Source organism: Phascolarctos cinereus, unplaced genomic scaffold (genome assembly GCF_003287225.1).
Source record: "Phascolarctos cinereus isolate Bilbo 61053 unplaced genomic scaffold, phaCin_HiC Scaffold_7;HRSCAF=346, whole genome shotgun sequence".
Lineage (NCBI taxonomy): Eukaryota > Metazoa > Chordata > Mammalia > Diprotodontia > Phascolarctidae > Phascolarctos > Phascolarctos cinereus.
This window is the reverse complement of record NW_027556180.1, coordinates 78,675,126-78,697,432: the sequence shown is the minus strand read 5'-3', so window position 1 is coordinate 78,697,432 and position 22,307 is coordinate 78,675,126. Positions and strand designations below refer to the sequence as shown.

The 22,307-nt window shown below is 36.0% G+C and overlaps 1 protein-coding gene across 9 annotated transcripts in view; it reads left to right on the top strand.

Annotated features, from left to right (window-relative positions):
• The window catches only part of PIKFYVE (phosphoinositide kinase, FYVE-type zinc finger containing), a 109,368-nt gene that overhangs the window by 17,770 nt on the left and 69,291 nt on the right, over positions 1-22,307 (top strand). For 7 of the 9 annotated variants that reach the window (XR_013483357.1, XR_013483358.1, XM_021008659.2 and 4 more), the window contains exons 7-10: positions 3,138-3,227; positions 17,043-17,181; positions 19,246-19,403; positions 21,026-21,137. Coding sequence is in view for 7 of the 9 variants with exons in the window: in XM_021008659.2 (XP_020864318.1) it covers positions 3,138-3,227; positions 17,043-17,181; positions 19,246-19,403; positions 21,026-21,137 (499 nt within the window). In the remaining 2 variants the exon portion in view is untranslated. Of the gene's footprint in view, positions 1-3,137; positions 3,228-17,042; positions 17,182-19,245; positions 19,404-20,089; positions 20,179-21,025; positions 21,138-22,307 lie in introns of those variants that run through there. The other 2 variants (XM_078147444.1, XM_078147445.1) reach the window with 2 other exon arrangements.

Sequence of the window (22,307 nt, the reverse complement as noted above, 5' to 3'; positions counted from 1 at the left end):
GGGTTACGATATAAAGATATATGGCTGTTTTTGTTAGACCAGGGCTTCTTTGCCTTTTTTGTGTCATGGTCCCTTTTGGCAGTCAGGTGAAACCTATAGACCCCTTCTCATAATAACATGCCAAAACCAAAATATATAGGATTACAAAGGAAACAAATGCATTTAATAAAGATAAAATTGTTGTCCATCCAAGTTCATGGATCCCTTGAAATTTGTACACAGACCAAATTTGTACAAAGAACCTTTGCCTTAAGAAGATAAATTTCTTTGAAGTGTTTTCTCAAATCAGTCTTTTCTTCTTTTTGCCTTGACTTTCCTAAAGGAGACTAATAAACATAATTTGTCAGTGATACTGTATTTTACTTATTATATAAGTGAGTGGTATTGATTTTTTAAAAAAATTACCAACCACTTTCTTTTCCCTGAAATGGCACCTATCAACCCCTCTTTTCCTTTTCTAAAAGGAAAAAATTCTACTATTTATATGAACAATTGTAGAAAAGGACATTGGTGAATCTCTTTCCTGAAAGTTTCTGTAATTGCTCTAATTAAGAATTCTATGTTCACCAATTTCTGGTTAATGTTTTTTTGAACTACTTTTTCTCACTTGAATATCAAACCTCTGGTAAATAATGACCATGCTCAAAGAGGTCATATTTTAACTATTGGCTTTCAGATAATTGTTTTTTCCTATTACCTTAGACTGTATAAATAACAAGTATCTAACTTTGTTAATATGGTTAGAAGAAGTGTAATCATTTCTTTTTTCTGTTTTGTAATCATTTCTAAAAGAAGATTTTTTTCTTTGTTTTGGAGGGGCTTCAGACTATGATTTCATGAAACAGAATGCTGAAAATATTTTGATGGATAGAACATTTAATTTTCGAAATGTAATGGGAATAATTAATGAACTTGAGATACATAAAATGAACTCTTAAGACTCCTATAGAAATTATAGGAGGAATTTGACTCTTCATTAAGTAATCTTCCATCAGCCATGAAGGCCTTGGCCATCTTTTGCTTGCCCATGATGTATATATTTGAATCAGTGTCTTTATAATGGTATGCCTTATGTGGGAATGGCGAATCAGATTCATTCCTAAATCAATTATAAAACCATTTAACTTTATATAGAATCTTTTCTTGTTATAAGATTGCTACAAAGAGAAAAGGGCATAAAGTTAGGGTGAGGATTGGTGGGGTAGGAATAAAGGGGAGAAACATTGTTCTCTTCAAGAAAGGGGTGATAAATGAGTTTGTAAATAATTTTTTCAAGTTAATATAATGTGAAATATTCTCAGGTCTTTTGAGCTTTTGCATTGTAGTCTGAAATTAGTGCTTCATGTGAAAAATCAGATTTTAGTATTATCACATTATCTCATTCTCTGTCACCTTTGAATGTTTTCTGCAAAATGCCCTGTTCCCGCTGGCTGTCAGGTGTCTAAGTTTAATCATTTTTTTTTTTAACAAGAATGAAAACCAGCACCTGTTTGGTGTATCTGATATGCCATTTCATCCATAATGTTGTCTTTATCTCCACCATCTTCTAACCTGCCATGTAAACCAGTTTCTTTCTTACACTGCATACCCCAGGAAACCCTCTACTGAGGTAGGGAGGGGGAGAAGAGGAGATCACTTTAGCTAGCTTTTTTCATGTTCAGTTGCCGTGAGGGAATTCCATTCTGGGGAAGATATTGAACTTCTCCAACTTCATTCTCTACCCAATTTTTATTATGACAGCTATAGCCAACCTTCAGGGCTGAGAAGTAGAGCAACTAGAATCTTGCCTTTGCTGCAGAGGGAAGTTCCTGAGAGACTGAACTGTTAAAGTTTTCAAAAGCTAATTTATTCAAAGGTATCTTGACTCAGCAAGGTATGCAGCTTTCTTAAAGTCTTGCAATATATCATTATTGGCTAATGGATTGAATTTTAGTTTAATATAGGTCTGATCTTAGCATTGAAAATTACTAATCTGGTAAAGATATGTTAATTCTTTCAAACTAGAAATAGTACAGTAAATTCCAATTTTATGTACTAGTTTAAATGAAATTCTAGTTTTGGGTATGGGAAAAGCATCTAGTCCATTTTGGTTGGAACGTGAGTGCATGGTAGAGAAGAGTGGGAAATCAGCCTTGGAAGGCCAGGTTGTGGAGGGACTTGAATATTCGCCAGAGGAATTGGGAAATTACTCCTTGGTTGGGAGTGAATGGTCAGAATTATGATTTAGGAAGCAGTTAAGGGGCCACTTTAGAAGATGAGGTAGGTAGTTAGAGCCTGCCCTAGTACCTCATGAAATGAAATCAAATGGAAAAGGAAAATTTGTATGCTGCTTGTAAAATTTATTTGTGATCATTAAAATTGAATTTTTGTGCATTCCGATTTAAGCAAAAACAAAAACACTGACATGCTTTTTCTGTCTCACCTCTGAACATAATTTTTCCAATAAAATTATTCTCAATAATAACTGTTAATTTCCCTGTTTTAACAAGGACAGCTTGGGTCTGTACCCCTACCATGAAAATTGTATTTTACTGTAATTTTGGTAAATGAATCAAAGTATTCTGAAAATGGTAATATAATTAGGTTCATTTCCTGTTCTGTTATTTCAAACAGCTGTATTCTTTCCTTTTGGGGAAGGAATAAGTTGAATCCCAGTAGTTCCCTATTTTGCGTGTGTGACCTGCAAATAAAAAAAACTTGGTACTGTGTTATCTGTCCACTGGAAAATGGGTATGGAAAGCATTAGTAAATTAAATTTTTTGTGGGGAGGTAATTGGAGTTAAGTGACTTGCCCAGGGTCATCATTTTTTTAAGTTCTTCATTGCTTCTTAATAATTGTCTTCATCGTTTTATTTATAATGTGATTGTAAATTGAAACTAGATTGAATAGATTAAGCCACACTCATGAAAACCACATGCATTAGAGTTAGACCTCCTGAATAATTTACCATTCTTATATTTGTGATGTTTAATTTCCATGTTTAATATTTTAAAAGTAGATCTTTTGACACTTCAGACTCTTTTGGACTGGGGATACTATTTCATAGCTCAACTGTAACTCAGAAGAATAGTGTTTTTAACAACTGGTTCATTAATTTCACTGTTTGTGATAAAGTTTTTTATCATTTTCTTTTTAGTTTGATTCATCCAGACTCATCAAGTACTGCTCTCTCAACAAGACTTGTGTCTGTTCAAGAGGATGCTGGAAAATCTCCTGCTCGAAATAGGTAAAATAGCAAATGGAATCTCTGCACATTATACTGTTTATTTATAGCTTTGGGACCTAGGGGACAAAGTTCTGATGCAGTAATGCTATATCTCCCTCCCCCTTGAGTTCTTTGGAAGCCATTGCTTCAGCTTCCTGGTAATATTAATGATAAAAACTCACATTTATGTAACATTTTAAGATTTGCAAAACATTTCCCTCACAACAGCCTTGTTAGGTAGCAAGTAAAATTATCTGAGTTTCATAGATGGGAAAGCTGAATCTCTGAGAGGTTAGTAACTTGTCCCCACTGCTATTAATAATAAATATCTTCAGTAGAATACAAACTCAGGACTCCAGACTCCAAGTTTACTGCCATGTTCACTGTACCAAACTCATTTTACCTGGCACAGTATTTTTTTTCCCTAGCAATTATTTGTAAGTAGCAAGTGGGATTTTGCTTCAAATTTATAAAAATGATTTGATAAATGCACACAGTTCACAGAACAATTTTTTTTTCAAATGCAGCCAAACAAACCAAATTTATTTCTATGAGAAATTCTGGATAGGTTATTTGATATAGCTTAAATTACCTTCCCCCTAATTAATTAGAATAAGAATCTTAGAACTAGAAGGAACCTTTGGATTGATAATCTTTTCATTTCAGAGATGTGAAAAACTCAGCCTAGGGAGGTTTAAGGCCTCTTCACTGATTCACTGATTAGTGGTAGAGCTGGGATGACAACCTAAGTTACTTGACCCTTACTTTCTATTGTACCATGTAATAACTTTTCCTCCTTTTTTAAAAAAAATAATAAATTTATTTACTTTTAGTTTTCAACATTCACTTCCATAAGATTTTGAGTTCCAAATTTTCTCCCCATCTCTCCCTGCCCCCTACCCCAAGATAGCATGTAAATTGATACAGGCTCAATATATACATTCATATTCAATCTATTTTCGTATTAGTCATGCTGTAAAGAAGAATTAGAACCATTGGGAGAAACCACGGGAAAGAAAGAAAAAGAGCAAATAGTATGCTTCAGTCTGCATTCAGACTCCCTAGTTTTTTTTCTGGACAGCATTTCCCATCATGAGTCTTTTGGAGTTGTCTTAGATCCTTGCATTGCTAAGAAGAGATAAGTCTATCAAAGTTAATCATTGCACAACATGTCTGTTACTTTGTACAGTGTTCTAGTTCTGCTCACTTTAGTGAGCATCAGTTCATATAAGTCTTTCCAGGTTTTTCTGAAGTCTGCCTGCTCATAATTTCTTATAGCACAATAGAATTCCATTACATTCATATACCACAGTTGTTCAGCCATTCCTCAACTGATGGGTATCCCCTCAATTTCCAGTTCTTGACCACCACAGAAAGAGCTGCTTTATAAATATTTTTGTACATGTTTGTCCTTTTCCTATTTTTATGGTCTCTGTGGGATACAGCCCTAGAAGCAGTATTGCTGGGTAAAAGGGTATGCACATTTTTATAGTCCTTTGGGCATAGTCTCAAATTGCTTAATTGCTCTCCAAAATGGTTGGATCATTTCACAACTCCGCCAACAATACATTAGTGTTCCAGTTTTCCCTCATCTTCTCCAGCATTTATCATTTTCCTGTTAGCCAATTTGATAGGTATGATGTGATACCTCAGTTTTTTTGTTTTTGTCTCTTTTTGGTGAGGTGATTAAGATTAAGTAACTTGCCTAGAGTCACACAGCTAGGAAATATTATGTGTCTGAGGCTATATTTTAACTCAGGTTCTCCTGACTTCAGGGCTCTATCCACTGATACCTCAGTTTTAATTTGCATTTCTCTAGTCAGTGGTGATTTAGAGCTATGGATAGCTTTATTTCTTCCTCTAAAAACTGCCTGTTAATATCCTTTGGCCATTTATCAGTTGGGGAATGATTTGTTTTCTTACAAATTTGACTTAGTTCTTTATATATTTTAGAAATGAGGCCTTTATCAGAGACAATGGTTATAAAACTTCTTTCCCAGTTTTCTGCTTCCCTCCTAATCTGGGTTGCATTGACTTTGTGCAAAAACATTTCAATTTAATGTAATCAAAGTCATCCATTTTGCATTTCATAATGTTCTCTATCTCTTGTTTGGTCATAAATTCTTCTGTTCTCCATAAATCTGACAGGTGAACTGTTACTTGCTCTCCCAATTTTTTTGTAGTATCAGCCTTTATATTTAAATTGTGTACCCATTTTGACTTCATTTTGGTATATGGTGTAAGAGGTTGGTCTATGCCTAGTTTCTGCCATACTGTTTTCCAGTTTTCCCAGCAGTTTTTGTCAAATAGTGAGTTCTTATCCCAGAAGCTGGAGTCTTTAGGCTTATCAAACAGTAGATTACTTTAGTCTCTGGCTACTATGTCTTAGGTACCTAACCTATTCCACTGATCCACCACTCTATTTCTTAGCCAATACCAAGTGGTTTTGATGATTGCTGCTTTATAATACAATTGAAGATCTGATAGGGCTAGGCCACCTTCCCTTGCATTTCTTTTCATGAATTCCCTTAATATTCTGGACCTTTTGTTTTTTCAGATGAATTGTGTTATTTTTTCTAGCTCTATAAAATGATTTTTTGGTAGTTTGATTGGCATGGCACTGAATAATAAGTAAATCAATTTAGGTAGAATTGTCACTTTTATTATATTAACCTGGCCTACCCATGAGCAGCTGGTGTTTTTTCAGTTGTTTAGATCTGACTTTATTTGTGTGAAAAGTGTTTTTAATTGTGTTCATAGAGTTCCTGAGTTTGTTTTGGCAGGTAGACTCACAAATATTTTATAAAGTCTACAGGAACTTTAAATGGAATTTCTCTTTCTATCTCTTGCTGTTGGGCTTTGTTAGTAATATATAGAAATGCTGATGACTTATGTGGGTTTATTTTATATCCTGCAACTTTGCTAAAGTTGTTTATTATTTCAAGTAGTTTTTTACTTGATTCTCTAGGATTCTCTAAGTATCCCATCATATCATCTGCAAAGAGTGATAGCTTTGTTTCTTCTTTGCCTATTCTAATTCATGATAACTTTTCAAAAGCAGTATTTAGAGATTAAAGTCAAAGTTTATGCATCCACTGTATATCTTGTATTGTATTATGTAGTAGTTGGTTTTGTGTGAGGTGCTGGACAGGGTGCCAGACTTACCATTATATTTGCCTTCTTGGGAATAATTAGAATCACTTTGGCATTTTTTAAAAAAAAACTTTTGTTTTAGAAACTAACTTTCAATAAAAGCGTAAAGTTCGTTTGGTTTAATGGGATGTGGTGAGATACTGCCATTTTATAGTATTAACTGTCATTGAGAACTTTTGCTAGCTAATTCAATCAAATATGGCCTTTTTGGTTTTTTTTTCTGCACTTGGTAACTATTTTTGTAGGAGAAGATATCTGTGTGTAATATTACTAGATTTTAATTAAATATTCTTTTATTTAAATATTTATTTTTAGTTTTCAACATTCACTTCCACAAGCTTTTGAGTTCCAAATTTTCTCCCCATCTCGCCCCTCCCCCCACTCCAAAACGTCATGCCCCTTCATCCAATCTGTCCTTCCTTCTGTCAATCCCTCCCCCCCATTCCTTTACCCTTCTGTTTTCCTGTAAGGCAGGATAGATTTCTATACCCCATTGTCTGTATATCTTATTTCCCAGTTGCATGTAAAAACAATTTTTAACATTTGTTTTTTAAAACTTTGGGTTCTAGATTCTCTCTCTTCCTCTCTCTCTCCCCACTCTCATTGAGAAGGCAGGCAACTAGATGCAGGTTATATATGTGTAATCATGCAAAACATATATGTGTCATGCAAAACAGTTCCATAGTAGTCATATTGTGAAAAACTAACTATATTTCCCTTCATCCTATCCTACCTCCCGTTTATTCTGTTCTCTCTTTTGACCCTGTCCCTCCTCAGAAGTGTTTGCTTCTGATTACCCCCTCCCCAATCTGCCCTCCCTTCTGTCATCCCCCTGCTCTCTAATTCCCTTCCCCTCTATTTTCCTGTAGGGTAAGATTTGATTTCCATACCCGATTGGGTGTGTATGGTATTCCCTCCTTAAGCCAAATCCTGTGAGAATAAGATTCACTTATTCCCTCTCACCTTCCCCCACTTCCCCTCCACTGTAAAAGCTTTTTCTTGTCTGTTTTATGTGAGATAATTTACACCATTCTGCCTCTCTCTTTCTCCTTCTCCTTCTCCCAGTATGATCTTCTCTCATCCCTTAATTTTATTCTCCAGATATCACCCCTTCATCTTCAACTCACCTTGTGCCCTCTATCATCTCTCTCTCTCTCTCTCTCTTTCTCTATCTACATATAATTTTTTTCCCTTCCAACTACTCTAATACTGACAAAGGTCTCATAAGTTACAAATATCATCTTTCCATGTAGAATGTAAACAGTTCAACTTTAATAAGTCCTTTATTATTTCTTTTCCCTGTTTATCTTTTCATGCTTCTCTTGAATCTTGTGTTTGAAAGTCTAATTTTCTATTCAGCTCTGGTCTTTTCATCAAGAGTACTTGAAAGTCCTCCATTTCACTGAATGTCTATTTTTTCCCCTGAAGGATTATACTGAGTTTTGCTAGGTAGGTGATTGTTGATTATAATCCTATCTCCCCTGCCCTCCAGAATATCATATTCTAAGCTTTCCAGTCCCTTAAAGTAGAAGCTGCTAAATCTTCTGTTATCCTGACTGTGACTCCACAATACTTGAATTGTTTCTTTCTGGGTGCTTGCAATATTTTCTCCTTGACCTGGAAACTCTGGAATTTGGCTATAATATTCCTGGGAGTTTTACTTTGGGTATCTCTTTCAGAAGGTGATTTGTGGATTCTTTCCATTTCTATTTTACCCTCTGGTTCTGGAATATCAGGGCAGTTTTCCTTGATAATTTCTTGAAAATTGATGTCTAGGCTCTTTTTTTGATCATGGCTTTCAGGTAGTCCAATAATTTTTAAATGATCTCTCCTGATCTATTTTCCAGGTCAGTTGTTTTTCCAGTGAGATATTTCACGTTGCTTTCTAACTTTTCTTTCTTTTGTATTTGTTTTACAATATCTTGATTTCTCATAAAGTCACTAGCTTCTAATTGCTCTATTCTGATTTTTAAGGAAGTATTTTCTTCAGTAATCTTTTGGACTTCCTTTTCTATTTGGCCAATTTGCTTTTTAGGGCATTCTTCTCCTTATTGGCTTTTTGGACCTTCTTTGCCATTTGCGTTAGGCTATTTTTTAAGGTGTTATTTTCTTCAGTATTTTTTTGGGTCTCCTTTAGCAAGCTGTTGACTTGTTTTTCATGATTTTCTTGCATCACTCTCATTTCTCTTTTCAGTTTTTCCTCTATTTCTCTTATTTGCTTCTCAAAATCCTTTTTGAGCTCTTCCATGGCCTGGGACTGATTCATATTTTTCTTGAAGGCTTTGGATTAGGAGCTTTGACTTTGTTGTCTTCTTCTGGTTGTATGTTTTGATCTATTTTGTTACCAAAAAAAGATTCTGTGGTCTGACTTTTTCTGCACCTTTGTTTGCTAGTGATCCCAGCCAGTTACTTGAGTTTTAACTCTTTGTTAAGGAGAGTCTGCTTCAGTGTGGAGAATGTACTGTCCCAAGCTTGGGTGTTTGTATAGCTGTTTTCAGAATACTTCTATGGACCTGTAAATTTTCAGTTCTTCTAAGGTGGTATGATAGGGGCGAGGTGTTTACTCCTTTCCTGGCCTGTGCTCTGGTCTGTGAGTGACCACAAGCACTCTTTTCTGCCTTGGAACTGTGAGGAGGAGAATTTCTCTCCACTACCACTACAAGCTCCACTGCACCATCATTCCTACTAGCCCCAGGACCGCCACCCAGAACTGTGACCCAGATCCAAGTACGGGCAAAGCAGGGGATTCCTGCCGCAGCACTGGCAAAGAGATCCCTGCAATCCCCCTCTGATAAGCTACCCGATTCCCCCTCAGTCTGTGGGCCAGAAGCTCCAGAATCAGCTGCTGCCCCAGGATCAATCTTCTCTCTCACTGTAGTCACAGACCTTCTAACCCACTGACATTCTAGGTTGTCTTTGGTGTTTGTGGATTGAGAGGTCTGGAAACTGCCGCAGCTGCCTGTGATTCAGTCCTCTGAGGCCTGCTCCAGGTTCACTGAGGCCTGTTTTGCCTGCGTGCCCACACCGAACTGCGCTCCTCTACCAGTCTAGCGCGATATACCTTTCTGATCAACCATCCAGGTTGTCTTGGGCTAGAAATTTGTTTCACTCCGTCTTTTTGTGAGTTCTGCTGCTTTAAAATTTCAGAGCCATTTTTTACAGATATTTGGAGGGGTTTGGCGAAGATCTCAAGCAAGTCATTGCTTTTAGTCTGCCATCTTGGTTCTTCCCACAATGGGCTTTTTTAAAGCCTATTTTTTTGGAGCTATATTTCAAGATCTCAGGTGAAAACTGCGCTGAACAAAGAGCAGATTGTTCCAGTTTTTTGAAGAAAAACAATAATAATAATAATAATAATGATAATGAGGGTAAGTAAATGCCTAAGATCCCAAGACTATTAGAGACAGAGCCATTTATTAATCACTTTTTAGGGCCTGGGATAGAAGAAAAGTCTCTGCCCTCAAGGAGCTTACTGTTTAATGGGGAAGACTATACACAAAAGGAAGCTAGATACAAAGGAGGGAAGGAATATTCCTGTCTCTTGACGTGTGACTCACGACTCACAAGTCATGACTCATTGTCACTGGAGGGGCTGAGAGTGCTGAGGGGTTACGAGCACCAAGGCCCATTGAATTCTGCACCGCTGTGGCAGCTTATGTTGAATTGTTTACCTTGCTTTATAGGCTTTTATTCCATAAGGATTAGGATAGTAATAGGGGCGATGTGTCTGAAGGTTAAAAAGAAATAAGGAGCTGAGAAATCCTAAAAAGAAGGTTTTCAAGATTAGGTATGAATAGGGTATGCCTACAGTTGGGAGTGGGCTATAGATGATGAGCCAGCCCAGTAGACACAGGTAGCTTAACCAAGAGAGCAATTAGTTAGTCAATAAGTATTTATTAAGCACTTCTGGAATAAAATCACAAAGCATGAAACAATCCCTTCTGAAGAGCTTACGTTATGGTGAAGGGGAGGATCAAATACGTGCATAAAGTTAATTAATCCAAATATATAGAAAGTATGTAAACAGTAGTTTGGGAGGGAAAGCATTAGTGGTGGAGGGAATCAGGAAAGGATTCATGAAGAAGATGCTGCTTATACTTTAAGCTTAAAGGAAGAGAGGGACTTTGAATTGGAGGTGAGGAGTGAGGACATATTTGGCATGTGGTATGGCCAGTGCAAAAGCACAGAGATGGGAGGAAGAGTATTGTTTGTGGGAAACAGGGAGATGTCAATTTGTTTGGATTGCAGCATGTAAGGGGAAAAGTAATGTTGATTGAAACTATAATGTGGGCCATGATAAGAGTAGAACTAGGGAGGCTTGAGTTAATCAGGGCTGTTGTATGCCAAGATTCTGTGGAGTGTAACTTTGAGTTGGCTTGCCATTAGGTCCATTGATTGGAGACCCAGCCATGGAACCTTTGGGCAAGGAAGTCTTTAAGGACTTTGGTGGGAAACCTCTTAATACTATAGGAACCTCTCTGCTTACTGCTTTTCATCCTTTTTTTTTTTTCATTGACAGCTTTGAACTACTTTTACATTCCTGAACTACATTTTACTGTCTTGTGGATTTCTTTTTACTTGGGGTTTTTTGGTCATTTTCAATGGAATGAATTGTTTATCTGAATCCCTCAGCTTCTGAGTAATGAATTTTACCAGACAAGTAACTAGGACCCTGACAGGCTGGAAAGAAAGGTTGGGACCAAGGGCTTCAGTACATAAGAGTCAGAGAGTCAGAGAAACCATGTTCAGATCCTCTCTCAAGATACTTACTAGCTGGGGCATCGAGGTGGCCCAGTGGATCTAGCACTAGCCCTGGAATCAGGAGGGCCTGAGTTCAAATGCTACCTCAGACATATAACGCTCACTAGCTGTGTGACTCTGGACAAGTCATTTAACCCCAATTGCCTCACCAAAAAAGGAAAAAAAAGATACGTGACCCTCAGTAAAACACTTAATCTCAGCCTCAATTTTCCCAGCTGTAAAATGGGGATGATAATAATAGCAGCTGTCTTCCAAGGTTGTTGTGAGGACCAAAGGAGATAATGTGTAAAGTTCTTTGCCATAAAAACTTTAAAACACTCTATAAGTGTTAGCTGTGATTATAAATAATAATTTTTATTGTTTAATTGACTTAAAATTAATCAGCAAGCATTTCCTAAGAGCCTACTACATACCAGATGCTTTGCTAGGCGTTGGGACACTCTGCTAGGACCTGGATACATTGAATACCTTTTAGAAATCACCACAAGTTTTATGCTTAGTATTTTTTTGACCAAACTGTTTCTGCTTTCCCTTAAAGCAGAAAAAAATTTAAAAAGCAAGTAATCTCAGTTCTTTTAATGTATTGATCTATTTTTCTGAATTTTTTTCTCTTCCTCTTTTTTCCTTTTTAAATTATTTGTTATAAAAGATGGCTTTCAGGGCAGCTAGGTGGTGCAGTGGATAGAGCACCCTGGATTCAGGAGGACCTCAGTTCAAATCCAACCTCAGACACATAAAACTTACTAGCTGTGTGACCCTGGGCAAGTCATTAACTCTGTTGCTTAACCAAAAAAAAAAAAAGAGAGAGAGAGAAAGAGAGAGGGGAAAAAAAAAGATGGCTTTCTGGGAGAGAGAGAGAGACAAAGGGAAAAATCTATGTGAAAAAACGAAAGATATCAATAACATTTATTTTTTAAAAAGGCATTTCATGAGGTAAAACTGTTTCCTTTTAGCCTAGCAGGCAAGATGTCCTAGTTGTTGTCTTTTAATTTACTCTGCATCATTCTGAAGTTTTCCCCCTACTTTGTGGACTTAAATGTGGAAAAGACCATCAGTCTGTAATTTTTCATTCAGAGTACTTTTGTGTGCTGAGTGATTTCTTAAACAAATGGGTACAAACTCGCAATACCCAAGCAACTTGAAAAAGCCCAAAACTTTATTATTAAAAGTATAGACAATACAGTCAAGGGAGTGTTATTATTTAGTTTTTAATCTCTCAATAAAAAAGTTCAGCCAACATTTCAGATTAGCTGCTTAGTCTTGGGATCATATCCCAAAGGCCCAAATATGAATATGAATGAAAAAATAAGGGGTTAAGATTATATTTATTCCCTCTTCCTCCTACCCTTATTTCTCATTAACCTGTATGAACATTTAGGGGCCACTAGGTGGGAGCTCCACGCATGTAGTAAGGAAGACATCTTCCTGAGTTTAAATCTGTCCTCAGACACTTAACTAGCTGTGTGACCCTGGGCAAGTCACTTAACCCTTTTTGCCTCAGTTTCCTTATCTGTAAAGTGAATTGGAGAAGAAAATGGCATATCACTCCAGTATCTTTGCTAAGAAAATCCCAAATGGAGTCGCAGAGAGTTGGGACATGACTAAAACAATCAAACAACAAAATGAACATTTAACTCCTGTGCTTGAATGTGACGTAGCACAAAAATGCAGAACAGCCCCTGACGTCTAGGAGCTTATGCTCCTGAGGGAAGAGCCTACACTTAGGGGGTTGGTAACCAGGGTGGGGCATTCTGTTTGCCCCACTGACACACCCTATGTGTCTCTGAACTTACTTGGAGGGTAGACAGGAAGGCCAGGCTGTTAGACAGGAAGTTGTAAAGAATGTGTCTAGAGGGGCTCAGGCTTTTTTGAAGTGATTTTCCTGGAGAGTGTCCCTAATCCAGTGAGGGGAGGGCCCTGGGCAAGAAGCTCCTCCAGAGATTTTTCTTGTGTGATTGCTTTGGAGGGGAGTACTTTGTGGAGGAAGTGGCCAGAGAGGGAGGAGAGGTAAGATTTGGAGGCTGAGCTAAGATTTTTGATAACATATAGAGATATTAGTATCTATTCTTATGTATCCCTCCTAGATCATTCCCCTCTTTGATATGCTTGATCATTAACAGACAGTAGATTTTAGTGACAAATCGAAACAAGAGTAATAGTATATGCTTATGTAGGTAGGAGCACTTCATAGGTTTTTGTGTAGCCCATTTCAAGGGTTCATAGATCAAATGAGTTGTCTTTAAGAAAGTGATTTTTAGGGCAATTTGCCATAAAACTTGTTTTGCTACACAATTTTTTAATTTAAAAAATAATCTTTTGTTGATATTTTTTGTCTGTATCCCAGTCATTTCAACCTGTCTTACAAATTGAATCTTCCTTTGTGACAAAGAGAAACAATGTTTAATAAGATTTACATTATCTGAAAGTTTGAAATGATACGAGCTATATTTTTGTTGTTGATCTTTGTGAGATCGTGACTCTCACATAGAATCATAGAATTCTGTCTCATTGCAGTTCATGGGCTAAAATAGAAGGTTCTTTAGAGTTAAAACATTCTACCATTAAAGTGACAGAATTCTAAGTGGATAGTGTATGAATATGGGGGTAGATAATTAAATGGTAATAATAGAAAACCCAAATTTTAAAAAAGAAAAATTGCATGTGACATAATTTAGGTAGGGGAAAGTGACAGACTGGAAACGATGAAGTAACTTTTTATCCTTCCTGTGTCATTAATAAGTAAAAAAAAAAACTTAAATGTTTTATCCTAATGACCTTACCTGTGAAATAATGAAAGCTTTGTTTACCTCATTGGGTTGTTATAGGGTATTGTAAAATGTTTTGCACAGTGTAGGACTGTATCTTTTCAAAACAGAAGTTATGGAAGTTCTAATAATGTTAACTTTGCGCTGTTTGAATTCATGGAGGGCTGAGGGAGAGGGAAGACATGGCTCCATCCTGAACCTTTTTTTGCTTCTTAAAGTGCATGGGAAAGTGTCTAAAACAGTACAAAATGGTCTTTTTCAGAATACAGATGAGCTGAGTAGGCAACACAGGTCAAATCATAGTATAACAATAGAAAAAAGTGACCTTTTTGTATTGGAATGTTACTTCAAATTAATGAGCCATTGTCTAGAACTTTGGTTTTAAAAGATTTTGTTTGTGTTATTTGGTGGTGGGATTTAATTTTGTGATGAATGGTGCAGTTGCCTGAAAAAATTGTAATAAATTCACGTTGTGATCTGTAATATTAAGCATATTCAGACATATTTACTGAGTGAAAAAGCAAGGGGCAGGGAATTTAAATGTTAATACAGGGTGTCGCTAAAGTCTTGCACCAAGATTTTTGGGACACCCTGTACAATTTTTTTTTTTATTGAATTTTGACTAGTGTATTTAAATTTTTCTACAATATTTGTAAACAGTGACAAAAGGTAGCTGGTTCATACATCTTGTGTTGAAAGATAGAATTTCCATTACACCAAGGGAATGCTGAAATTAGTTGAGAGTGTATTTGGAAGAGTTGGAAATTCTTCTGTCTTTCAGTAAGTGAACCATGAAGGTAGTCTCTAAGCAGGTGCTTCCTCTAACTTTTTTGCTTTTTGCGGAAGTGTACTATAATTTTTTTTTAAAAATCAGATAGTTAACCAGTATATAGGGCAAGTACTGCTTTAAGAAAATATTCCACTTGGGACTTGGGATAAACCACCCAGAAATCATTTAGAGAGGCACTTGCTTTCTAGGATATCAAATCAATTAAGTCAATTCTAAGGTGTCTTCTAGTTCTTTGTTCCTATGCATTTACCAGACTTCAAAATCTCATTTTCAAATTGATGTATAAGTATGGCTGTTTCATCTTAATCAAGATTGTTGTTTAAATTAGATCTATAAAAACTTGCCTGAAAAGCTTTCTCCTTGTTTCTACTTCTGCTAGAATATTTAATGAGGAAGTATAAAAGTATTTATTTAATTAAAATTATTTTTATTGGTAATTTTTTCTTTGAATATTCTATTTTTATTGAAATTTATGACAGTTTCATTGCATAAATAGAAAACAACAATGGCTTCTCTTTATCTGAAAAAGGAATAGTCAAGAAGTGTTTCAAGCATGGATATTTTTCATAGGTTCCCAAAATGGGTGATACTATTCCCTGGGGGTGCTGGGATTACTTGGGGTGGGGGGAGCAGTAGTAGCCTCGTAAGGGGGCAGTGAGAGCATAAGGAAAGAAGAGAAGATAAGAAAGTTTTGAAAATCATTTATTCATGTTTCATCTGTTGTGCAACAGAGTGAAAATCAGTGATTACATTATTTTCCAAATAAACAGGTAAATTCCAAGTTATAACCGATTAGTGGTCAAGTCTGCCAAGAGGTCTTAGCAGGCAAGTGTTGGCAAGTGAGCGTGTAGCTCAGCTGTTGAGAAGTCCAGCATGCATGGGCAGGAACATGTGCATATAATGACTTGTTTACAGTACAGTTCTATACTATTACATGATGCACTATTACATCATAAAATTTCAATGCAGGAAAACCCCCACAAATTTACAACAAATTATTAAGTTTAAGATGCATAAATTAAAAATTTATATGTTTTTGAAATGATGCACATTTTAAGAAAAAAACATTAAAGGGTTAAAGAAAATGGATTTCCAGTGGGGCACTGAGTAAATTTTTTTTTTTTAGAAAGAGAGTGGAAGGCTAAATAAATTTGAGAACCTCTATTTTAGAATAACAGTGTTGTTTCTGATGGCTGTTCCTCTCCCTCTCCTAATTTTGTCTCTTTTCTCTCTGAATATTAACTTATTTAAATTATAGCACAGCCTCAGCTTACTGTCTGCATTCTATCCCTTTATATCTGTGCTTTATTTTTATTTCATTTCCACCTTGTGGTTGATAACACATTGGTGTAAAGATACTTAGAATGTTGAAAATTGGCCTGACATGTATCCATTTTTGGTTGCCTAAAAAGTATATGTGAATTTGACCAATTTCCTAATCAAACAGGTTTTCAGGTATTTTAAGGCCATCTGATGCAACCACTTGGTGACAAGAACGATATGGTACTAGGCCTGAGCTCCTCAAAAGTTAGTACCTTCACCTAAATGGAGCCTTCCCCTGTCCTTGGAAAGAAATTTTAAAAATTGCTCATCAAAATAATCAATTCATCTGACACAGTATTATAGGCTCCCATTTCTTCAGTGAAGGAAGGGAGGCTTACTTTTCATCTCTTCTTCAGTAGCATGCTTAGTCGTTATAATTGTGCAATATTTTTTTTTTTTTTTGTATTTGATGTTTATCTTGTAAAAGCTTTGTATCTTGTTTTCCTGGTTCTGCGTACTTCACTGCATCAGTTCATGTAAGTCTTCCTATACTTCTTTGAATTTTTCATAATCATCATTTCTTAGAGTACATTACATTAATCTGCTACTATTGTTTAACTGTTCCTTAGTTGATGGATACTTAACTTTGTTTTAGTTCTTCGCTACCACAAAAAGTGCTCAAGTGTATATATGCATACACACATATAATACAAATATACATGTAAATATAAGTGTATGTGTACCTTGGTACCTTTTGTGGTACCGAGGTATACATACATGTATATATACTCTGAGAAGCATGTGTATATACATATATGCACATATATAGGTATATATTTACATAATACATAATTATCTTTCTCTCTTTTTATCTGTGTATTTGCCTTCCTTGAGGCCTAGCAGTAGGATCTCTGGATATGGATATTTTGATCGTGTTTTCGGGCCTAATTCTAAATTGCCTTCTAGAATGATTGGATTCACAATTCACAGCTCCACCAACAAAATGCTAGTGTGTCTTATTAAATATAAACAGGTTCATTGGTGAAAGACTTGGTGAAAAAGAAAGATGTATTGAGACTTCATATTTATGTCTTTTGTTTTCAGATCAGCCAGTATTACTAACCTGTCATTGGATCGATCTGGTTCTCCGATGGTTCCCTCCTATGAGACATCTGTCAGTCCCCAGGCTAATCGAACATATGTGAAAACAGAGGCCAGTGAGGATGAGCGCAAAATTCTTCTGGTAGCAGCTCAATTATTCTTTACCTATTAATAACTTTAATTATTATCTTTTGTATTTTATTCTTTCAAGTGCAAAAGAACATAGGTTATTGGAAATGAAAAACAAAAGTAATCGTTAGTTTATGCTTTTCCTTCCTTGGCCTAGTGAGGAAGTTTGTATATTTCAGTATTCATTTTTTGCTCAATTCTCTTCTTGGTTCTTTTCTTCTAGAAGTATATGGTCTCATTTAACTGACCCCAGTATAGCTTCATAGGTTGCATAGAAATTATCTTGAATTTTAGTTACTGGAGTAAACTTACATAACAGTTTAGTACGTGGAAATATTGCTTTAAATAGTAAGGCATTTAATAATTTTATTTTGGAAAATTCTATGTATTGATTATCTTATGTTTTGTTTTTTATTTTGAAAATTTTTTTCAGTTCTCTTTTTTGATCCAGGTTACAGGCCCTTTTTGCTGTTGTAACTTCATTCTTGTGAATTTCTGGGGCTAAATTTTTTTACCCCGTGGATAAGGGCAAAGGATTCTTGTCTCACCTGAATTTGTCCCCCCAAATCAGCCATTCAGTATTTGCAGCCTTTTCAATTGATACAGGACCTGCCAGAACTTGTTTTCCACTGTTATAGCTTTGGAGAATCTAGAGTCACTTTAATACCATTATGATTAGAGTAGGACTTCAGTGGATGAATGTTATAGAAATTAACAAATGTATTTTGAGTGCTTGTTACATGTAAGATTGAGTTTGGGATGGAGACTGGAAAGTTGATGCAAAAAAAATCCATGAAATGGTCATGATCTTCATGGATTCTAGCTAGGAAGATGAAACTTGCATTGTTGTTGTTGTTCATGTGTATAAGACGTTAGATGATAATACATGATTTTAGAGTCAGTCCTAGAAGAATTCAGAGGGTATAGATCACTGGGAGTGGGGTTAGTTAAGGTAGGGAAGGCCTTATCGAGGATCTAGAACTTATGTTGGGCCTATGAGAAGTAGAGAGATTTGGATGGGAAGGGGTTTTCTGAAAGGGTGGGATGGGGCATATTACAACACAAGAAAAGACTGAGACAAAAAATACGCTTGGCATATTGGAGGAAGTATGGGCCTTTTGATGTTCTCCATCTTGTTTGAGGATTAGATGATACTAGCTAAATTCAGACAGACTTCTCACTAGGTTGGTCACACAGGGTGTGAATTTTTTGCCTTCAGCAACCTGAAGATATCATCTACTAAATCATAAAAGGTTGTGGTCCACAACCTGGAAGGAGTACCCAACACAATCCTAGATTCTCCAGTTATTGAAGAAAGAAGGGTTGAGGATCAGTGAGCAGCTTCCTGGGGTTGAAGGTTTGGTGGAGGGGCAGAGCAGTTTGAGGGCTGGAGAGTTGCTTTCTGTTTTAGATATGCTGAGGTTTGGTTGGTAGCAGATGTTCGAAGTGGCAATGTCCAGCTATGGAAGACAGGTCAGATCTGAATATGTAGGTTTTGAACTCGCTCATCCAGAGATGATGGAAGCCCTGCTAATAGATGAAATCTCCTGGTAGAATGATATAGAGGATGAGGAACAAACTTTCAGTTAATGCTTGTAGTTTCTGGTTGGGGAAAGAGATACAAGCAAAGGAGAAAAACAGGCTGTTGGAATATCAAAAAATTTAGGATAATGTGTGATAGAATCTAAGGGAAGAGAGAGTTTCAAGGAATGACTTAAACTAACAAGAGTATGAAATACTTCTGAGAAATCAAGGAGAATGACTACTGAGAAAAGGGTATTGATTTGGTGAATTGCTTTAATCGTCAGTAACTGTAAAAAATTTATGTCATAGGTGTGGTATATAAAAGATAGTAAAAACTGGTTAGTTCATTGGTCTAAGAAGGAAAGTACTTTACTTGTCTCTCTTTTTGGTGTTAAATCTTTAGTTATTTCTGTGTATTCCAACTTGAAATTTGCTTTTATGGGTCTAGAAAATGATTTGAAGATTTGTACCATCTCCTTTTCTAAATAAATTGGTTGGCAGTTAATGAACTGGTACTTAGCATTATATTAAGTAGTTGCAAATGTTTTTGCAGGACTCTGTTCAGTTAAAAGACTTGTGGAAGAAAATCTGCCATCATAGTACTGGAATGGAGTTCCAGGATCACCGCTATTGGCTGAGGACTCACCCCAACTGCATTGTAGGAAAGGAATTGGTCAATTGGTTAATCCGAAATGGACATGTAACCACAAGGTACTCAGACTTTTACAAGCATTTTTATTTGTTTATTCCACATATGTTTTTGGTTTGTACTGTCTAAGTAGAGTGAAATGTATATTTGGAGACAGGAGCACAATAAAACACAGTTGAAGTGACTGATATTTGGCCTACGTGTTTTAGGTACTGCCAGAAGAGGACTGGCAAATATGACATGGATTAAAGTATCCTGGAGTTTGTATTGATAATGGAGAAAGAAAAATAACAGTTGATGCTTTAAAAGATTGTTGGGAAATTTTAAAGGCAGAAGTTTTTGAGAAGCCGTGCCACTCTGATACCTTCACAGTGAATCCTTTCTTGATCTTAAAATAGCTTTATTTCCCCAGAGGAAGTTACTATTCCAGGTTACTACTGGGTGATTACGAAGATGGTGTAAGGTTTCTGAGAGAACTTGAGCGCATAAAACTTTTACCTTGAGAGACTCTTCTTGGCTGTTTTGAGAACGTTTTCTTTAGTAAGAATGTTACTTTACCATACATTTTTTTAAACGTGAAGTCTTCAAACAAAACAGTTGTTATTTTTGATATGTAATGCATGACAGCCTGGCTAAAGAAATAATTTATGCAAATAACCCAAACCTTATTTTAAGCCACTGTTTCTGTTTTCTGTTCCTTCTTAGCCTTTCATCAGATATATAGACAAGGAGCAAAGTTGACTGAAAGAGTAGGAACCTAGTTTATGGATAGGTACAGTTGTATACTGCCCCATGCATTACGCTACATAGTTAGAATTTTGGTAAATGTTTTTAATAGTGAGTTGTGTTTCCTCTTCCTTCTCTTTCAATCAATGGTAAAAGTTATGGTAAACAGTGAAATGTTTAACTGACAGGTAGCTAGAAGTAAGAAGGACAGTCAAATGCATTTATGATCCACAGACCACATAATGAATCCCTAAAAAATTGAGAGCTGACTAGTTAGCTAAAATAGGCATGTTACTCTTTGACTTACTGTCCTTCATGTGTGACTTAACATTTCTTCTGCAATACTTTTGCAGAGGACATACAATCTATATTATCCTCCCTCTCCTTTTTCCTCCCTCCCTCCCCTTTTTCCTCCCTCCCTCCCCTAACCTGTTTCCTTCCCTCCTTCAGGAAACAAGTCAAAACTGACCTAGGAAGCCTTCCCACTCAAACCTAAACTTATGACAGTATTAATTCTGTGCCACTATTCATTTAATATGTAATTTATTGCTATTATCTTTAGCTTATCTATATTTTGCTTTTAAATTACAATCTTGTTTCTCACATATTTTACAGGCAAGTTCATATATGTGTTTAATATTGTCTTTCCAGTGAGATTCAGTAGAGAGCATGACAGCTTTTATTTTACTCTGAAGTGTCTGGTATGAGATAGGGAACATACTTATTACACATTATCAAAAATTATTCCAGTTAGGCCCATACTGATACAGGAAGGTAAGCTAGCCTTTACATTCAGCTCCAAAGTGCTATCTCCTGTAAACTGTCACTTAACCAGATATTATTCTTAATTTCCAAGTCTGCTTTGGCTTTTAAAAAATGTTTGTATCCTCATCTTGTGACTCGTGGTTATTTTAGCTTTATTTTTTAAAAGCAGTTATTTTTACCTATGTTTAATCAGAGCTCAAGCCATAGCAATTGGACAAGCAATGGTTGATGGACGTTGGCTAGACTGTGTCAGTCACCATGATCAGATCTTCAGGGATGAATATGCCTTATATAGACCATTACAGGTAAATGAATAATTCTGGTGGAATGCTGTTATGTTTAAAATTTAGAGCTTAGGTCTTTTGACATGTTTTCTTTTTACATTTCAACATGACTGTAAGATAAGTTAACACACCAAAATATTTGCTATAAAGAATATTGTGTTCCATATAAATAGGAAAAAATTGTTGTATTACAAAGATAAGCTTTTCTTACTGTTTTCATTTAATTTCATTTCAACTTTGGTTGGAAGAAAATGAAACACTAATTCATGAGAGAAAACTGATTTTTTTCAACTATGTTGTTGACATAGGTTTTTAACTCCTTAAGTGTGGTAATAAGCATTGAAACAGTAGTAAAAAGTTCATGAATATTCCAACTACAGCAGTGGAATTTTATTTTTCATTAAGAGAAATAAAGAGTCCTTGTGTATGTTCATGGAATTCTGTATTTATTATTAGAGATATGTAAAAATAAGATACATATACAGCAGTACCTTAACTAATTGGAGTGAAACAGGGGACATCTGATTTTGGGAAGAGAAAGGAAAATAACAAATGGCTTTGAATGAAGTGTTAGACCTTAAAGTTTACAGATTCAGAGCAATCTTCTAAACTACCTTCTATATAATCACAGTTGGTATTAAATATGGGAGGACCTGAGCTCAAGTGTCTGTGATGCCTATTCTTTGTGTGACCTTGGGTGACTTTCACAAAACTTTGCTGGACCTCAGTGTTATCACGTGTAAAATGAAGGTGTAGAATAGATATCTCTGAAAGGCCCCTTTTAGCCCTAGCCCTATGACCCTATGACCTGTAAGGACTGGATTAATATTGAACTGTTGTGTTCATCTTCCACTAATTCATTAATTTCACCAATAACTTCTTCATTCAAAACCTCATCATGGAATAAAGGTGGCGCTAGGTTCCTGATACTAGCAGAGCACAAGTTTTAGCGGTTCCTAACAAGCTGAAAAGGCATCTGCTTAGTAATGGGCTATATGTCTTTTGTCAGAAAATCATCCTGATTAATTTCAGGGGAGCTCAGCACTAGGTTGAGTGCAAAAAGTTGAACTTTTTGGCTATGGTGGCTCTTGAAAGCTACCTTCTAAGTTGTGAAGGAGTTATGGTTGGCATCATAGATTGCCCATGCTAACGAAGTCAGAGGACTTTAAAATATGGAAACATGTTTATCAT